Genomic DNA, 13588 nt, shown 5'->3' with positions numbered 1-13588 from the left:
AAAAAAAAAAAAAAAAAAATGAAAACGAGATAAACGAACTATGGGATATGAAAGCACCGGATTAATTGAGGTTTCAGTAAATCCTTCTTACAAACAAATACGGGTCTCCAATGCAGATTCAAAGGGCAAGATGTTGCGATAAGATTTTCTTGTAAGAATGTGAAACAAAGCTCTTCCAATAGTTCTAAACTTCCAAAGTTATATCTATTTGGTCCTGTACTCTGAAATGTGAAACAAAGCACACATATTTTAATTCAATTGCAAAATTCACAAGAGATCCCTTTTAAGAGTAGTTTACCTTTTACGACTAATTTCTCTTTGTTGAGGATCAAGGAAGGAAGATAAGAAAGTAGCTCAAAGTCCTTTAGGAATTTGTCATAGAGTGGAATTGATTTGTCTTCCAGGATCGTTGGGTGAAGTAGTAAGAAATTATAGAAAAAGCGCAACAATTGAATGAACTTGGCCTTGAAGAAAGTGGTTGTGCCTTTAGTTTGAATCTCAAGTTGCGGAGGGTCTAAGACTTGAAAGAGCGACTATGAGAAAGCCTTATTCTTTGAGGTGGGTGGTGAACTTTAATTCAGCAAGTCCTTAGAGGGGTTTCTTTATACTTTCTTTTTTAATTCTATTTTCTGTCTTTTGTGTGCTTCACTCCAGAAAGATAGACATTTTTTGTGGGAAGGTTAGAGGTGGATGGGAGTTCACACTAGATGAGTTGGGATGTTATGTCTAAGGAGTTTAGAGAGGATGGGCTACGTATGGGGAATCTAGGAAATAGAAATTTAGCTTCCGTGGGCTAGTGGTTACAAAGCTTTTTTTAAAGCCTACTTTTCTTTTGTCTTGTATTGGCAACTTCATTTAATTCTTAGAGGGACATGGATTTCACATTTGTTTTTTTCGAAGACTTTAATTTGCTTACCTCCTTAATCTCTGACTTGGTAGAAAAAACATTTGCCAACCGGTTACTGCACTTTTTTAAGGCCCAATTTTTTTCTGGTAGAAGGTCATCATGAGCAAATATTGTTGTCAAATTGTAGTGGATCGGGAATGCGATTTCTGAAGGCACACACATTAATGAGTCCTCGGAAAGCCATTTTCTTTTGCCTTGTACTGGAAACTTCATTTAATTCTTATAGGGAAATGGGTCTTGCATATATCTTCATGAAGATTTTTGGACCGGATCTAATTCCCTTAGTCTTATTTCCTCACCCCGTTAATATCTCAATTTGTAGAAATGACATATGTTGATTCCCTCATCTCTACAAGCTCCTCAATAAGTGGTTAAGGAAATATTTTCGATGCTTCTACATTTTGTCCAAGGAAAGAAAAAGAAGTGATGAGGATGAACCTCACTTCTATTTTGGTGGTTTCAAAATTGCGAGCCCACAACTCTTGGAAGGACATTCATAATGCTTTAGAGGTTATTTTCATTCCAAGATCTCTATTAATCCCTTCATGACAGATAAGACGTCCTCGAAATTGAGTGTTGATTTTTCTGAGTTTTTATGAGTTGGAGTTTGATGACAATTGGAGGCAAATTGAAAAATTTCACTTGAAAATTGAGAAATGGTGCCAAGAAGAACACCTCATCCAAAGCTTATTGAAGGGTATAGTGGCTGATTTTTTTTTGAATAATTTACCTCGAGCTTATAGGAAACGTTCTTATTTTGAAGCAATTGGTCATTTTGGAGGTTTGATCAATATCTCTTCCTAGAATCTTAATTTTATTGATTGTGATGTTAGGAAAAATATTTATGGTTTCATTCCAACTAAAATTGAGGTAATAAGTTCAAGATTTTTTCTCTCTACTTCGGGGATATATATCCTTTAGATCCTCCCAGCACTCATTAAGTGGACTTGTCAATTCTTAATTTTACAAATTCAATGGATTTAAAGTGAACAAATCAAGCTATGATGGATGAAGGCTTTACTTTGCCATCAGACGACTTTATGGTAAAAAATGTTACGTTGAATTCTATTCCTTTGCATGATCAGTTGCATAAGTCAGATTATCTTTTTCTTCAAGATGACCGTTAGGTTATACAACATTTTAGAGATAATGCTTGGTCTTTCCAGCCGTCTATTCATATTCCATAATTTCCAAATCTACACTTCATGTCTTTAAAATGAAAAATAGACGTATCGAATTACTCTCTCCATTATACTCAGAAGCCTGCTCTGGTATCCCTGAAAGTTCAAAAGATTATTTCAGACATTTTGGAAGAAGCTTGTGTTCGGCTCCTCAATTCCTCTCCAAAGCTACAACAATCCTTTTCACAACCTCCTAAATCTTTTACTCTTTCAATGATCACCCCTCCAGGTTCAAATGTCACCTTAACCTAATTGTCTTGATGGTTGCCTGTCTTGTGAGTTTGTTATTTTTCAGGTTTGTTGAGCCTTGGAGTTTACCAATAAGATTAGAAATAACAGTTGTAGTTGGAGTTGAACCTTGGAGTTTGCCATGGGAATTATTTTTTGGTTGTAGTGGGAGGCAAAACCGTATTTTGTCTCCAAGTGGGAGATTATTAGGATTGTGGAGACAAAATTGGTTGCACCAGCAAGGAAGCCCAAGAGCAAAGCGCAAGACGTTACGACACTTGACGGAAAATCCAGTATGCTTGCAGAACATTTTTGCTTGTTCAAAGTTTCAGCCCACCCATTTAAATGAGGCCCATTAGGTCTTACTGATCTAAGCATACGTATATGTATGTATGTTTTTGTGCGGCTGATGAGTTTTTGGAAGGTGGCTTTTTCTATTCTATTTTAGTTTATACAGTGAGTGTACGCTCGTGCTTTATGAGTGTGGCAGTGAGTTATTTTGCTAGAGAATGAGTGTTTCTCTTGTGGGAATGAAGGGTTTTGTTCTTTTTTGTTTATCCCAAGCCCAATAGATTTTGTTGGGCTATTGAGGGTTAGTTTGTAGCAGGAGTTTGAGGCTTCTTTGTAATCTTCAGATTTGAGTAGAATTTGCAGTTGTAGAATATTGGACGTAGTCTTGAGTTTGGGGTGAACAAGTGTTTTTGATGTCGTCTCCTTTTTCTCTATCTGTTTATTTATTTATTTTTGTGACTCTAACTTGTGGAAGTGGAGAATATTATAGTATTGTGGTTTTCTCCAATAATACTATTTTTTTGTGTTTCGTGTATTTTTCTCCCAACATTAAAGATATTACATGTCATCAGGGAGCCGGGAGGTTTGGAAGGCAAGTCAGTGCAGTGGCTAGCTTTGGATGTGTTATGCATTTGAAAGAGTTCTCCTTTAATTTAGCATAGAGTTAATTACATGAGTACAGACCTTTGAGGGGTCTGTTCCTACGGAACACAATACAATGATAGCTTTTTTCCTCCAACTCCCATCATAATATACTCTTACCACCCGAACTACTCATTTCTTTTCTTAATGTTACTGACTGACTACTCATGCCTATCTTTTCTTAACATAGCTGACTTTCTTGTCTATGCATACGTTTCCTCTCATCAAAAAGTAACTTTTGTGATATTTTCAACATTGGAGCAATTTCTTGTTATTTTGTTTCTCTGGTTTGCTCCTCGTTGGGTGTATTTTCATTTCTCTTCATGAAAATTGGTTTCTTCTTATTTTTTAAAACCTCATCACGATCTTCCCAGAAGAAAGTGTTGCTAATACTCGTTGAGGGATTGCCAAACCATGAACTCATAATTTTCTGTTGTGTTAACTTTTTATTTCCTTTTGTAGGTTGTGGCACAAACAATTCGATCATGCCTGGACGAGCTGCCTGGTTCTACAAGAACACAAATAGGTTTTGCGACTTTTGACAGCACAATACATTTTTATAATATGAAGGTAGAAAATATAGGTTCCTATTGTATATTATACCCTAATTTGATACTTCATGCTAAATGTCCTGTTTCTTTCGCAGTCAACTTTGACTCAGCCTCAAATGATGGTGGTTTCCGATCTGGATGATGTATTTGTACCTTTGCCAGATGACCTCCTTGTCAACTTGTCTGAATCCAGAGCTGTGGTGGAATCATTCCTAGATAGCCTGCCGTCCATGTTTCAGGACAATGTGAATGTTGAATCTGCCTTCGGCCCAGCCCTTAAAGCAGCATTTATGGTCATGGTGTGTTATTTACACCTTTTTAATCAGTCACCACTATCAAATTTATATTCCATTACTTTTAAATGAACTTTGTTATTTCCTTGTCAATGAATTACAATGTACACATGTTAATAACTTTGTAAGTTCATCTATATTTTTTTAACAAGAATGAAACTTTCCATTGATAAAATGAAAAGAGACTAATACTCAGAAGATACAAACTCCATGATGATATAAACTCCACAAGGGAGTGGAAGCAAAAAACTAAAAATTCCAAAGATAAAAACAACCCATGGAAATTCATCTAAATTTAAATTGATGTATACTAAAGAGTTAGATATGACCATCGGTTTATCTTTTGATTCAACCCTCTTTGCAGAGCCAACTTGGTGGGAAGTTGTTAATTTTCCAAAGCACACTGCCATCTCTTGGTATTGGCCGCTTGAAGTTGCGTGGGGATGATCTTCGTGTTTATGGAACAGACAAAGAACATTTGCTAAGACTGCCGGAGGATCCGTTCTACAAACAAATGGCTGCTGAATTTACCAAGTTCCAAATTGGGGTCAATGTCTATACATTTAGTGACAAGTATACAGATATTGCTTCCTTGGGTATGCCTCAGGTTTATCATCTCCGGAGAATGTGTTTATGGTGACATGATTGAAATTGATTCTTAGGAATTGACTGGGGCTTGTCCTCCCAAATTCATTTTCCTTCAAAAGAGAAAAAGAAAAAAATAAGGAAAAAATGGCACGGGTTTACTATGATTGTTGGTGCTTTTTTTTTCCCCCCCTTAATTAATTTACACATGCGATGAACATTTAAAAAATATATTTCTTTTCAGTTCCCAATAACTATTCTTCTTTGGTCTAGCTTTTAAAATCATTGTGGTTTGAGAGGATCTGATTGGCTTTTGGAACTTCCTATATAGCCATGATTCTTCTGTGAACAATGAAGAATATTGGTTTACACAATTATCCTGGTGCATTCAAATTTGTTATTTCAATCAGCATCTTGGGGAAACTGAAATTTTGCATCTACTTTTTATGTTTGCTATCTTTCATTCAGGTTGAAACTAATTGCTTGTTGTTCCTTATTCATTTCTGTAATTTCAAATTTACTGCTTATTGATATAGTTCTGATGGCTATAATGACACTCCACACATTACCCATCTTTATATTTTTCCACACGACATATGAAAATATCGCTTGTGGTGCACTGAGGATTTACTTGTTATTTCTTTCTTGTATTTAGGGACTTTGGCAAAATATACTGGAGGTCAGGTGTATTATTATCCTAGCTTCCAATCTTCCATTCATGGGGAAAAGTTGAGACACGAGTTAGCAAGGGACTTGACTAGAGAAACTGCCTGGGAAGCTGTAATGCGTATAAGATGTGGAAAAGGTGATCTTTTCCTTTTAAGTTGGTACTCATGGAATGTTGTCTTCTTCACTCACATTATCAACACCTTTCTTCTCATTATTTTTGTTTGTTCTCCTAGGGATCCGCTTTACATCATTTCATGGAAATTTTATGTTAAGAAGCACCGATTTATTGGCACTTCCGGCTGTAGATTGTGATAAAGCATTTGCAATGCAAATTTCTTATGAGGAGACCTTATTAACTACTCAGACAGTGTACTTTCAAGTTGCCTTGTTGTATCCTTCGAGTGTAAAATGTTCAGGATAACACGCGCATCTATCATCTATCACTTCATCAAATAATTAACAGTCCTTAATTACCATCTGCTGTTTATCATATTATATTATGTTGAATATTATCTCTGCTCCGATTCTTGTGAAAATAAATAGAGAATTTCGCAAAGATGGGGATTGAAATAGCCTTCCCCATCCCTACCCCGCTCCGTGGACATCTCTAATGTTACACTTTACTTTAAAAAAATTCATCTTAAAGATAACAATTTTTCGATCCAAAATAACTAGTTGCACTTTGACCTTGATCTAAATTAGTAATCGCATAAAGTTTGTGAATGCATGAAACTTTGTTTTCACATGAAATTGCTTGTTTCTTTGTAATGTAGGCTTTTCCTAACACTTTGTTTTTTATTTTCTCGAGTTCAATGAGGTTTCTGAGGTTGGTTCCTAGGTGAAGGCATGCAGAGTGAAAATTGACTTATTTTCTCTATTTCAAGGGTTATACCCATAAGTTTGTTCTTTGACAATAAAAAGATATACTGCATCTTGTGGAGAGAGACGTATTAGAGTGCACACAGCAGCAGCACCTGTAGTTACAGATTTGGGAGAGATGTACCGCCAGGCCGATGTTGGTGCCATTGTTTCCTTGTTTAGTAGGCTAGGTATGTGAGCACAAATTTCTATACATGGTCATGTGAGATTTTGATAACCTCAATTATTAAGATTTACCCTACGGTCACTTATTAATCTCTCATTCTAAATTCTTACTGAAACAACTTGCAGCAATTGAGAAAACACTGTCCCATAAGCTGGATGATGCTCGCACTTCAGTGCAACAAAGAATCGTTAAAGCCTTGAGAGAGTATCGTAACCTCTATGCTGTACAGCATCGATTGGGAGGCAGAATGATATATCCAGAGTCTCTCAAGTTCTTGCCTTTATATGGATTAGCATTGTGCAAATCAATACCTCTTCGAGGAGGTTATGCTGATGCTGCACTTGATGAGCGATGTGCATTAGGCCTCACAATGATGATTCTTCCTGTTAAAAACCTATTGAAGCTTTTATATCCATCATTAATTCGACTTGATGAGTATCTACTGAAGGTGGTGAATCTTCCCTTTCTATTTTATATTCTCACTGTGTGAATCTTCAGAGTCTATGACATTTATTCTACTTTCATCTGCAGGCATCTCCTGCTCAGACTATTGACCTTAATAGCTTAGAGAAAAGGTTGCCGCTGAGTACTGATAGCTTAGATTCCAGAGGCCTGTACTTATATGACGACGGCTTTCGCTTTATTGTATGGTTTGGTAGAGTGCTTTCACCTGATGTGTCTATGAATTTACTTGGGGCAGACTTTGCAGCAGAACTTTCGAAGGTATATAGTTCCTTTATAATTCAAATAAAAGAGTTCATACAGTCTTGTTTGAGTAATAATGTTTTTGGCCTGAATTTAAGCCCTAAATTAAATGATCTTATAATATTAGTAATGTTAGTAAGGGTTTTATTTCTTGAAATGCAGGTCATCCTTAGGGATCATGATAATGTAATGTCGAGAAAACTATTAGAGATGCTGGAGAAATTTAGAGAAAGTGAGGTTTCATACTATCAGCTATGTAATCTTGTCAGACAAGGTGAACAACCTAGAGAAGGCTTCCTCCTCCTAGCAAATCTTATTGAGGACCAAGTGGGTGGTTCCAATGGTTATGTTGATTGGGTTCTACAAATACATCGCCAAGTTCAGCAAAATGCTTAATACAAGGTGACGAATGTCTTACGCATTGTTCTTTTTAAATCCTTGTTTTTATCCCGTGATTGTTTTATTTTATTTTATTTTTATCTAGAAACACATGGTGTGGTGAATAGTTATTTGAAATGAAAAATAATATCAAGACATGACTGTGCTCCCATTGAAATACTGCATGACTGTGTTCTCAATTTTCCTGCCTCTTATAGCAAATCAACCACATATTTCCTTTGTGATATACATACACTTTTTTTTTTTTTTTTTTTACTTCTGATTACTTCAATACCTTCTCAAGTCTTTATATCAACTGTTTCAAAATGTTACATTTTTACTCTCGACATTCGAGCTTAGTTTTAGTTTTAGTTTGGTCCCTAGGATCCCAAGTGTTACAATACTCATGATTTCCAAGCTTATCCTTGAGTTCGGAGTTTAGTTTCCATTTAATCCCTAGGTGGTAAGATTTTACACTTTTTTGACCTTGAGTTTTTACTATTAATGCTTATTTTTGGTATTTAAATTTAGCAAGCTCAAGTATAGAGGTAGTGAAAAGTATATGAGGAAGAAGAAAAGTGGAGTGGGTTGGTCTGAATGTATGGTCTCTGTGATCTTAGAACTCTCCAGGTTGAATACAAGAGATGGTTAAGTTTTTCTACTTCTAATACTGATCACCTCCTTTTCTTTTCTAACCCAAAACGAATTTGAAGAATAGGTGGAACTATTGCCCTTAGCTATTATCTGCTGTCTTTTCAAATTCTTCATCACTACATTCACCTAACTTCTACAAGATGGAGAAAGAAAGGGTTCGCCCGATAAAAGTCTACATTCATGGCCAATGATAGAAGATGTAACCACCGCAGAACCTATCCCAAGTGAAGTAAAAAATGTTCTGCATAGTTATGTTGATATAATGCCAAATAGGTTGCCAAAGACATTACACCCTCGTTGTGGCATCGATCACGAAATTGAGTTCCTACCTAGAGTTAAACCCCCAACGAAAAATGCATATTGGATGGCTCTATCAAAGTTAGCTGAATTGAGGAAGCAATTAGACGAGCGGTTGGCTACAGGGTTCATCTGTCCCATGAAGGGTATTATTTCAGAAGAAGAACGACAGGACACAATTCTATGCATCGACTATAGAGCTTTAAACAAGGTGACAGTATGGACCAAGTATCTCTCGCTGATAATATATGATTTGTTTGACCAACCCTATGGGGTTAAATACTTCACGAAACTGGATTTATGATCAAGATACTACCAAGTGCATGGTCGAAGGAGATGAACTTAAGAAAACTTGCGTAACGAGATATGGGGCTTTTAAGTTTATGGTAATGGGTTTTGGCTTGACGAATGCCCCACTTACATTATGTACGTGGATGAACCAGGTTTTTCATGAATACCTAGATCAATTCATTGTTGTGTACCTTGACGATATCGTTGTGTACAATGTCATGTTGGAGGAACGTAAACAAACTTAGACTGAACATATTTGATTTTGAAGTTGGAAAGATCAAAGACTTGTTAGAAAGTATGAAGGGCCCGTCAAAATTCTTAAGAAGGTCGTGTCTACCTCTTATAGGTGACATCACCCATATGGATGAAAATTCATCTAGTAATCTACTTGAGTAACTTAAAACCCTATCACCCCGATCCTGACGATGATAGTCACAATTCCATTGTTAGATTTGGGACTCGATTTGCAGCAAAATGACATCAAGGAGGTTGAAGAGATTCTTGCCAATATAATAAAAAAAAGTAAGAAGACTTGTATGGAGAGTTCGAGAATTCCTTATTAAATGGAAGAATCTTCCTACAGAAGAGACAAGTTTGGAGCACGCTGAAGACTTGGTCAGTCACCATCCATATCATCGAGTTCGAGCGTAGTCAGTTGACAAGGACGTCAACCAATTAGATGGAGGATGTCATGGTCATGCTTCTCTAGGACGTGTTGTGTTTGGCTGCATGCTCATGTCATACCAAATCCCTCGAGTTCGAGCGTAGTTAGTTGACAAGGACGTCAACCAAATGGAGGATGTCATGGTCTTGCTTCTCTAGGACGTGTTGGGTTTGGCTGCATGCCCATGCCATACCAAATCCTTTTATCTGGCTTCCATGTTGTATTATTTTATTATTATAATTTCTTGTTGACATTTCGGTAAAATCATGTCTACTCCTGCCAGACATGAAATGCCTCAAAATGTACTATAGGGGACTAAGTAGTCATCATATCTCCTACTCAGTGTTGTAATTTCTCTTCCCCACATATTTTCAATGCAATTGACATCTATAAAACTATCTTTCAAACGATTTTCAATAATTTCCTCAGCCATGTTCTATAAAACATTTTCTCTCAAAACGTGGCTCGAGGCTCGACTATAGGCCAAGATTGTACGTGAAATTCAATTTTTACATGGCTGACATGTTCACTAGGTTAGAACTAGTGTCATACAATCACTATCCCGTTACCAAAAGAGTGCGTGGGCACCATGGAAAGCTTTGTGATTCATCATGGACATTACTAGTTCTTAGGATCTAGCCTAGGCACTCGTATGCCCTCAGTTACATTGAGAAATCTAGTGAAATTGATATTCCCCTTTAATATCCTTAAAATTCCACAAGAGTTAGACCTACTTTTGCTACCGGAGGTAGGAAGTTGAAAGGCCTAGGGGGTTCCATTGATGTGGAGCCATGTGTCACAAACACATTGGCAGTGGGATAGTAATTGTACGACACTCGTTCTAACCCAGCGAACAAGTTAGTCATGTAAAAATCACACTTTGCAAACAATCTTGATGTATTGTCAAGCCTCAAGTCATGTTTTAAGAGGAAATGTTTTATAAAACGTGAGTTAGGAAAGTATCTGAAAAAAGTTTGAAAGATAGTATGTTAGATGTCAATTGCATTGAAAACATGTGGATAAGAGAGATTACAACACTTGGTCGGGGGAGGTTTAATGACTACTTAATCTCTCCCTATAGTGCATTTTGAGACATTTCATATCTGATAGAAGTAGACATGATTTTGCCGAAATGTCACACGTAAATTATAATAATAAAATAATACAACATGAAAGCAAGATAAAAGGATTTGGCATGACATGGACATGCGACCATAGGCAACACACTCTGGACAAGCATGGCTGTGACATCCTCCCTCACTTAATTGGTTGACATCCCTCTCAATCGACTATGCTTGAACTTCATGATGTGGATGATGGCTAATTCCAGATCTTTTGCGTGCTCCCAACTTATCTTTTGTAATGAGATTCTTCCATTTGACAAGAAATTATCGAACTCGCCATACAAAGTCTTCCTACTTTTTTTACTCTATCGACTAGAATCTCTGTGACCTCCTTAATGTCTTTTTGCTTTAGGGTGATTCCAACTCTGATGATGAAATTGTGACTATCATGGTCTTGATCAAGGTGATAGGGTTTTAAGTTACTCACATGGATTACTAGATGAATTTTCATCCAGGTGGGTAATGCCACCCTATAGAAGGTAGATCCGACCTTCTCGAGAACTTTGACGAACTCTTCATTCTTCCTAATAAGTCTTTGATCTTTTCGGCTTCGAAATTGAATCTGTTCTGGTTCGAGTTCTTGGTCTCCAGCTCGAAACTCGAGAGGACGACGCTTCTTATCCGCCCACTTCTTCACGTGCTTGGAACCTTTCCCTAAATAAGCTCAAACTATATATGTTGCTTGTTTCCATTCATTCGTGAAATTTTGGGTTTGTGGATTCTTCCCGACATATGGATAGTCCATAATGTGGGGTTGAAGAGACTTTAAGTGGCACAAGTATTCGTCAAGCAAACAATTAGATCTCTCTATTTGTCCATCGGTTTAGGGGTAGTAGCTTCTAGAGATATTCAAGGTTGTCTCTAAGAATTCAACTAACTCTTTCCAGAACGTTTTGATGAATCAGCTATCTCAGTCACGAACGATATTTGTTGGGATGCCCCAAATTTCACAATATGTATAAAGAACAGCTAAGCTGTCAACTCAACCTAACATTGTTTGGGTGTGGGTACAAAAGTGGCATGCTTCGAAAACCGATTTATGATGACCAAGATTGCTTCGTGTTCTCCTACCTTCAGAAGGCGTGTGATAAAATCCAATAGTGCACTTTCCGTCTTGTTGGCACGGGTAGGATTTGGGGAGCCCCAACACCTTGGCCTTCTCAACTCCAAATTTGGAAGCCCCATATCTCGTCACGTAGGTTGTCTTGGGTTCATCGCTCTCAGTAATACATACTTGATAGTATCCCAATCGTCAGTCCAGCTTCGTAAAGTATTTGGCACCCACAAAGCTTTTTACGCCCACAAAGCTGGTCAAACAAGTCGGATATAATTGGCAGGAGTACTTGTTATGTACTGTACCTGTTTTAAAGTTCTATAGTCAAGTGTCTCATATTTCTCTTTTGGAATAACACGGGCCCCATATGCTTCGCAGGATGGATGAACCATGTGGCCAACAACTTGTCTAATTAGCCGTATTACATCGACATAGTTTCGCAGGATGGATGAACCATGGGTAAAGTCTTAGCAAGCTATTTAGCCGCCATAATTTTGCATCGACTACAAGATGCATTGTGGGGTAATTTTAAGTTCTTCTGAATAGGTTCCCATAGCTTTGAAGTATTATTTGTTGACATCAAAGATGAAATTTTCAAGCTCCTTTGCATCCCTGTTCTTTTTTAAGGCTTTGAGTTTTGGGATCTTCAAATTGTTGAGCCCGACATGAGTTTGACTCGGGGTTTGATTTTCCACAACCCCTGTGGCCAGGTTTAATCAGGTGTTTAGTTTAACCATCTCTATCATTGCCCTAAAATCTTCTGTTAACTCGTCGAAAGGTTTTAACATGGCCTTATGTGAACTATCTAGCTTTTTGACACGCTCTTCCGTATGTGCAACTGAACTCTTGGAGCTACCTCCGCGTTCTGAACTACTCGGTCATGTAACTCTCTCTTCTAGATAGTTAACCCTAAATATTAATAATTTGATTGGCAGCCCATCTAGGAAGATGCTCATAGCATCAATTCCACCATTTTTTTCATCCAGTTTTGCTACTCGGTCTTCTCGGAAGCGAACAGTGTAGGGAATTTCTTTGAAGAGCATCATTTCATATTCCATCTCAGTTAGTTGATTAACTTGCAAGCCAACGGCTTTGTCGTTGGCATCGTTTTGGTCTCAACGGGGCAAGGAGATAACTTAAATTTGATACTAGTTACAATCCTACTCTTTTGACAATAGGATAATGAATGTTCCACACTTGTTCTAACTCAACTAACAAGTCAGCCGTATAAAAATCAAACTTTACGGGCAATCTTGAATTTGTGGTTTTTGGTTTCATTTGTACCTTAGTAGCTGCTGATACTTTCCCATCACCTTGCTCAATTCTGTGTTGAATATAGATTAAAGTTTATCAACCTTTGTTTTCTGTTTCTAATGCAGAGTTCTTCAACTTATGATTTGGCATAAGAAGCGCATTGTGTCGGAAACAATGCAAAATTTTACTCCTGGGACTCGGCTTCAACAACTGGCTCGCTCGCTCGCTCGCTCTGGGAAGCCTCGGGGATTCAGCTGCTTCATAAACTTGTTACCAGATACATAGATTTTGGTTTCTTCATAAATTTGTTAACAATAATTTAATTTTCCTGTCACCATTCATTATATATATAAATAGGGATATCACACCAGATTTTATTTTACTTTATTTTTCTTAATATATTATCTCCTAGATTTGGGTTATTTGGATTTTGTTTGGTTGTTATATACAAGCTTTAGTTTGTTTGAAGGAAGTTGTGTAACTTTACTACACGGAGTTTGCTCACTACCACCTAATCGTCACATGCTTTTATATTTTATAGCATTATCAGGAATTGTCGTTGCGGAATACGTTTTGAGTTTTGACGAATTCAATTCAATCAAGTTGGTTCGAAAATTGGAGTGTATGCAATATGTCACAATCGCCCTTTTTAAGCATGACTGTGACACAATGCAATCAAATCAACGATATCTTAATTAAATCTTAATTAATAAGATGTATATTTATATATTTTTTTAATAATAAAGAAATTGATTTGTGAATTGCATTGCTATTG

General features: G+C 37.0%; 1 protein-coding gene across 3 annotated transcripts in view; it reads left to right on the top strand.

Annotated features, from left to right (window-relative positions):
* Window positions 1-13281, top strand: part of LOC111784242 (protein transport protein Sec24-like At3g07100) — an 18042-nt gene extending 4761 nt beyond the window's left edge. For 2 of the 3 annotated variants that reach the window (XM_023665027.1, XM_023665028.1), the window contains 10 exons: window positions 3712-3819; window positions 3896-4099; window positions 4458-4689; window positions 5334-5483; window positions 5581-5737; window positions 6269-6396; window positions 6518-6840; window positions 6924-7115; window positions 7260-7499; window positions 12939-13188. In XM_023665027.1, coding sequence (XP_023520795.1) covers window positions 3712-3819; window positions 3896-4099; window positions 4458-4689; window positions 5334-5483; window positions 5581-5737; window positions 6269-6396; window positions 6518-6840; window positions 6924-7115; window positions 7260-7493 — 1728 coding nt within the window. In that variant the 3' untranslated portion in view covers window positions 7494-7499; window positions 12939-13188. Of the gene's footprint in view, window positions 1-3711; window positions 3820-3895; window positions 4100-4457; window positions 4690-5333; window positions 5484-5580; window positions 5738-6268; window positions 6397-6517; window positions 6841-6923; window positions 7116-7259; window positions 7500-11937; window positions 12019-12938 lie in introns of all 3 variants that reach the window. The other variant, XR_002813502.1, reaches the window with a different exon arrangement.
* Window positions 13282-13588: the final 307 nt, after the last annotated feature.

Source organism: Cucurbita pepo, unplaced genomic scaffold (assembly GCF_002806865.2).
Source record: "Cucurbita pepo subsp. pepo cultivar mu-cu-16 unplaced genomic scaffold, ASM280686v2 Cp4.1_scaffold000176, whole genome shotgun sequence".
NCBI classification, from domain to species: domain Eukaryota; kingdom Viridiplantae; phylum Streptophyta; class Magnoliopsida; order Cucurbitales; family Cucurbitaceae; genus Cucurbita; species Cucurbita pepo.
This window is presented reverse-complemented; position numbering and strand designations above follow the sequence as displayed.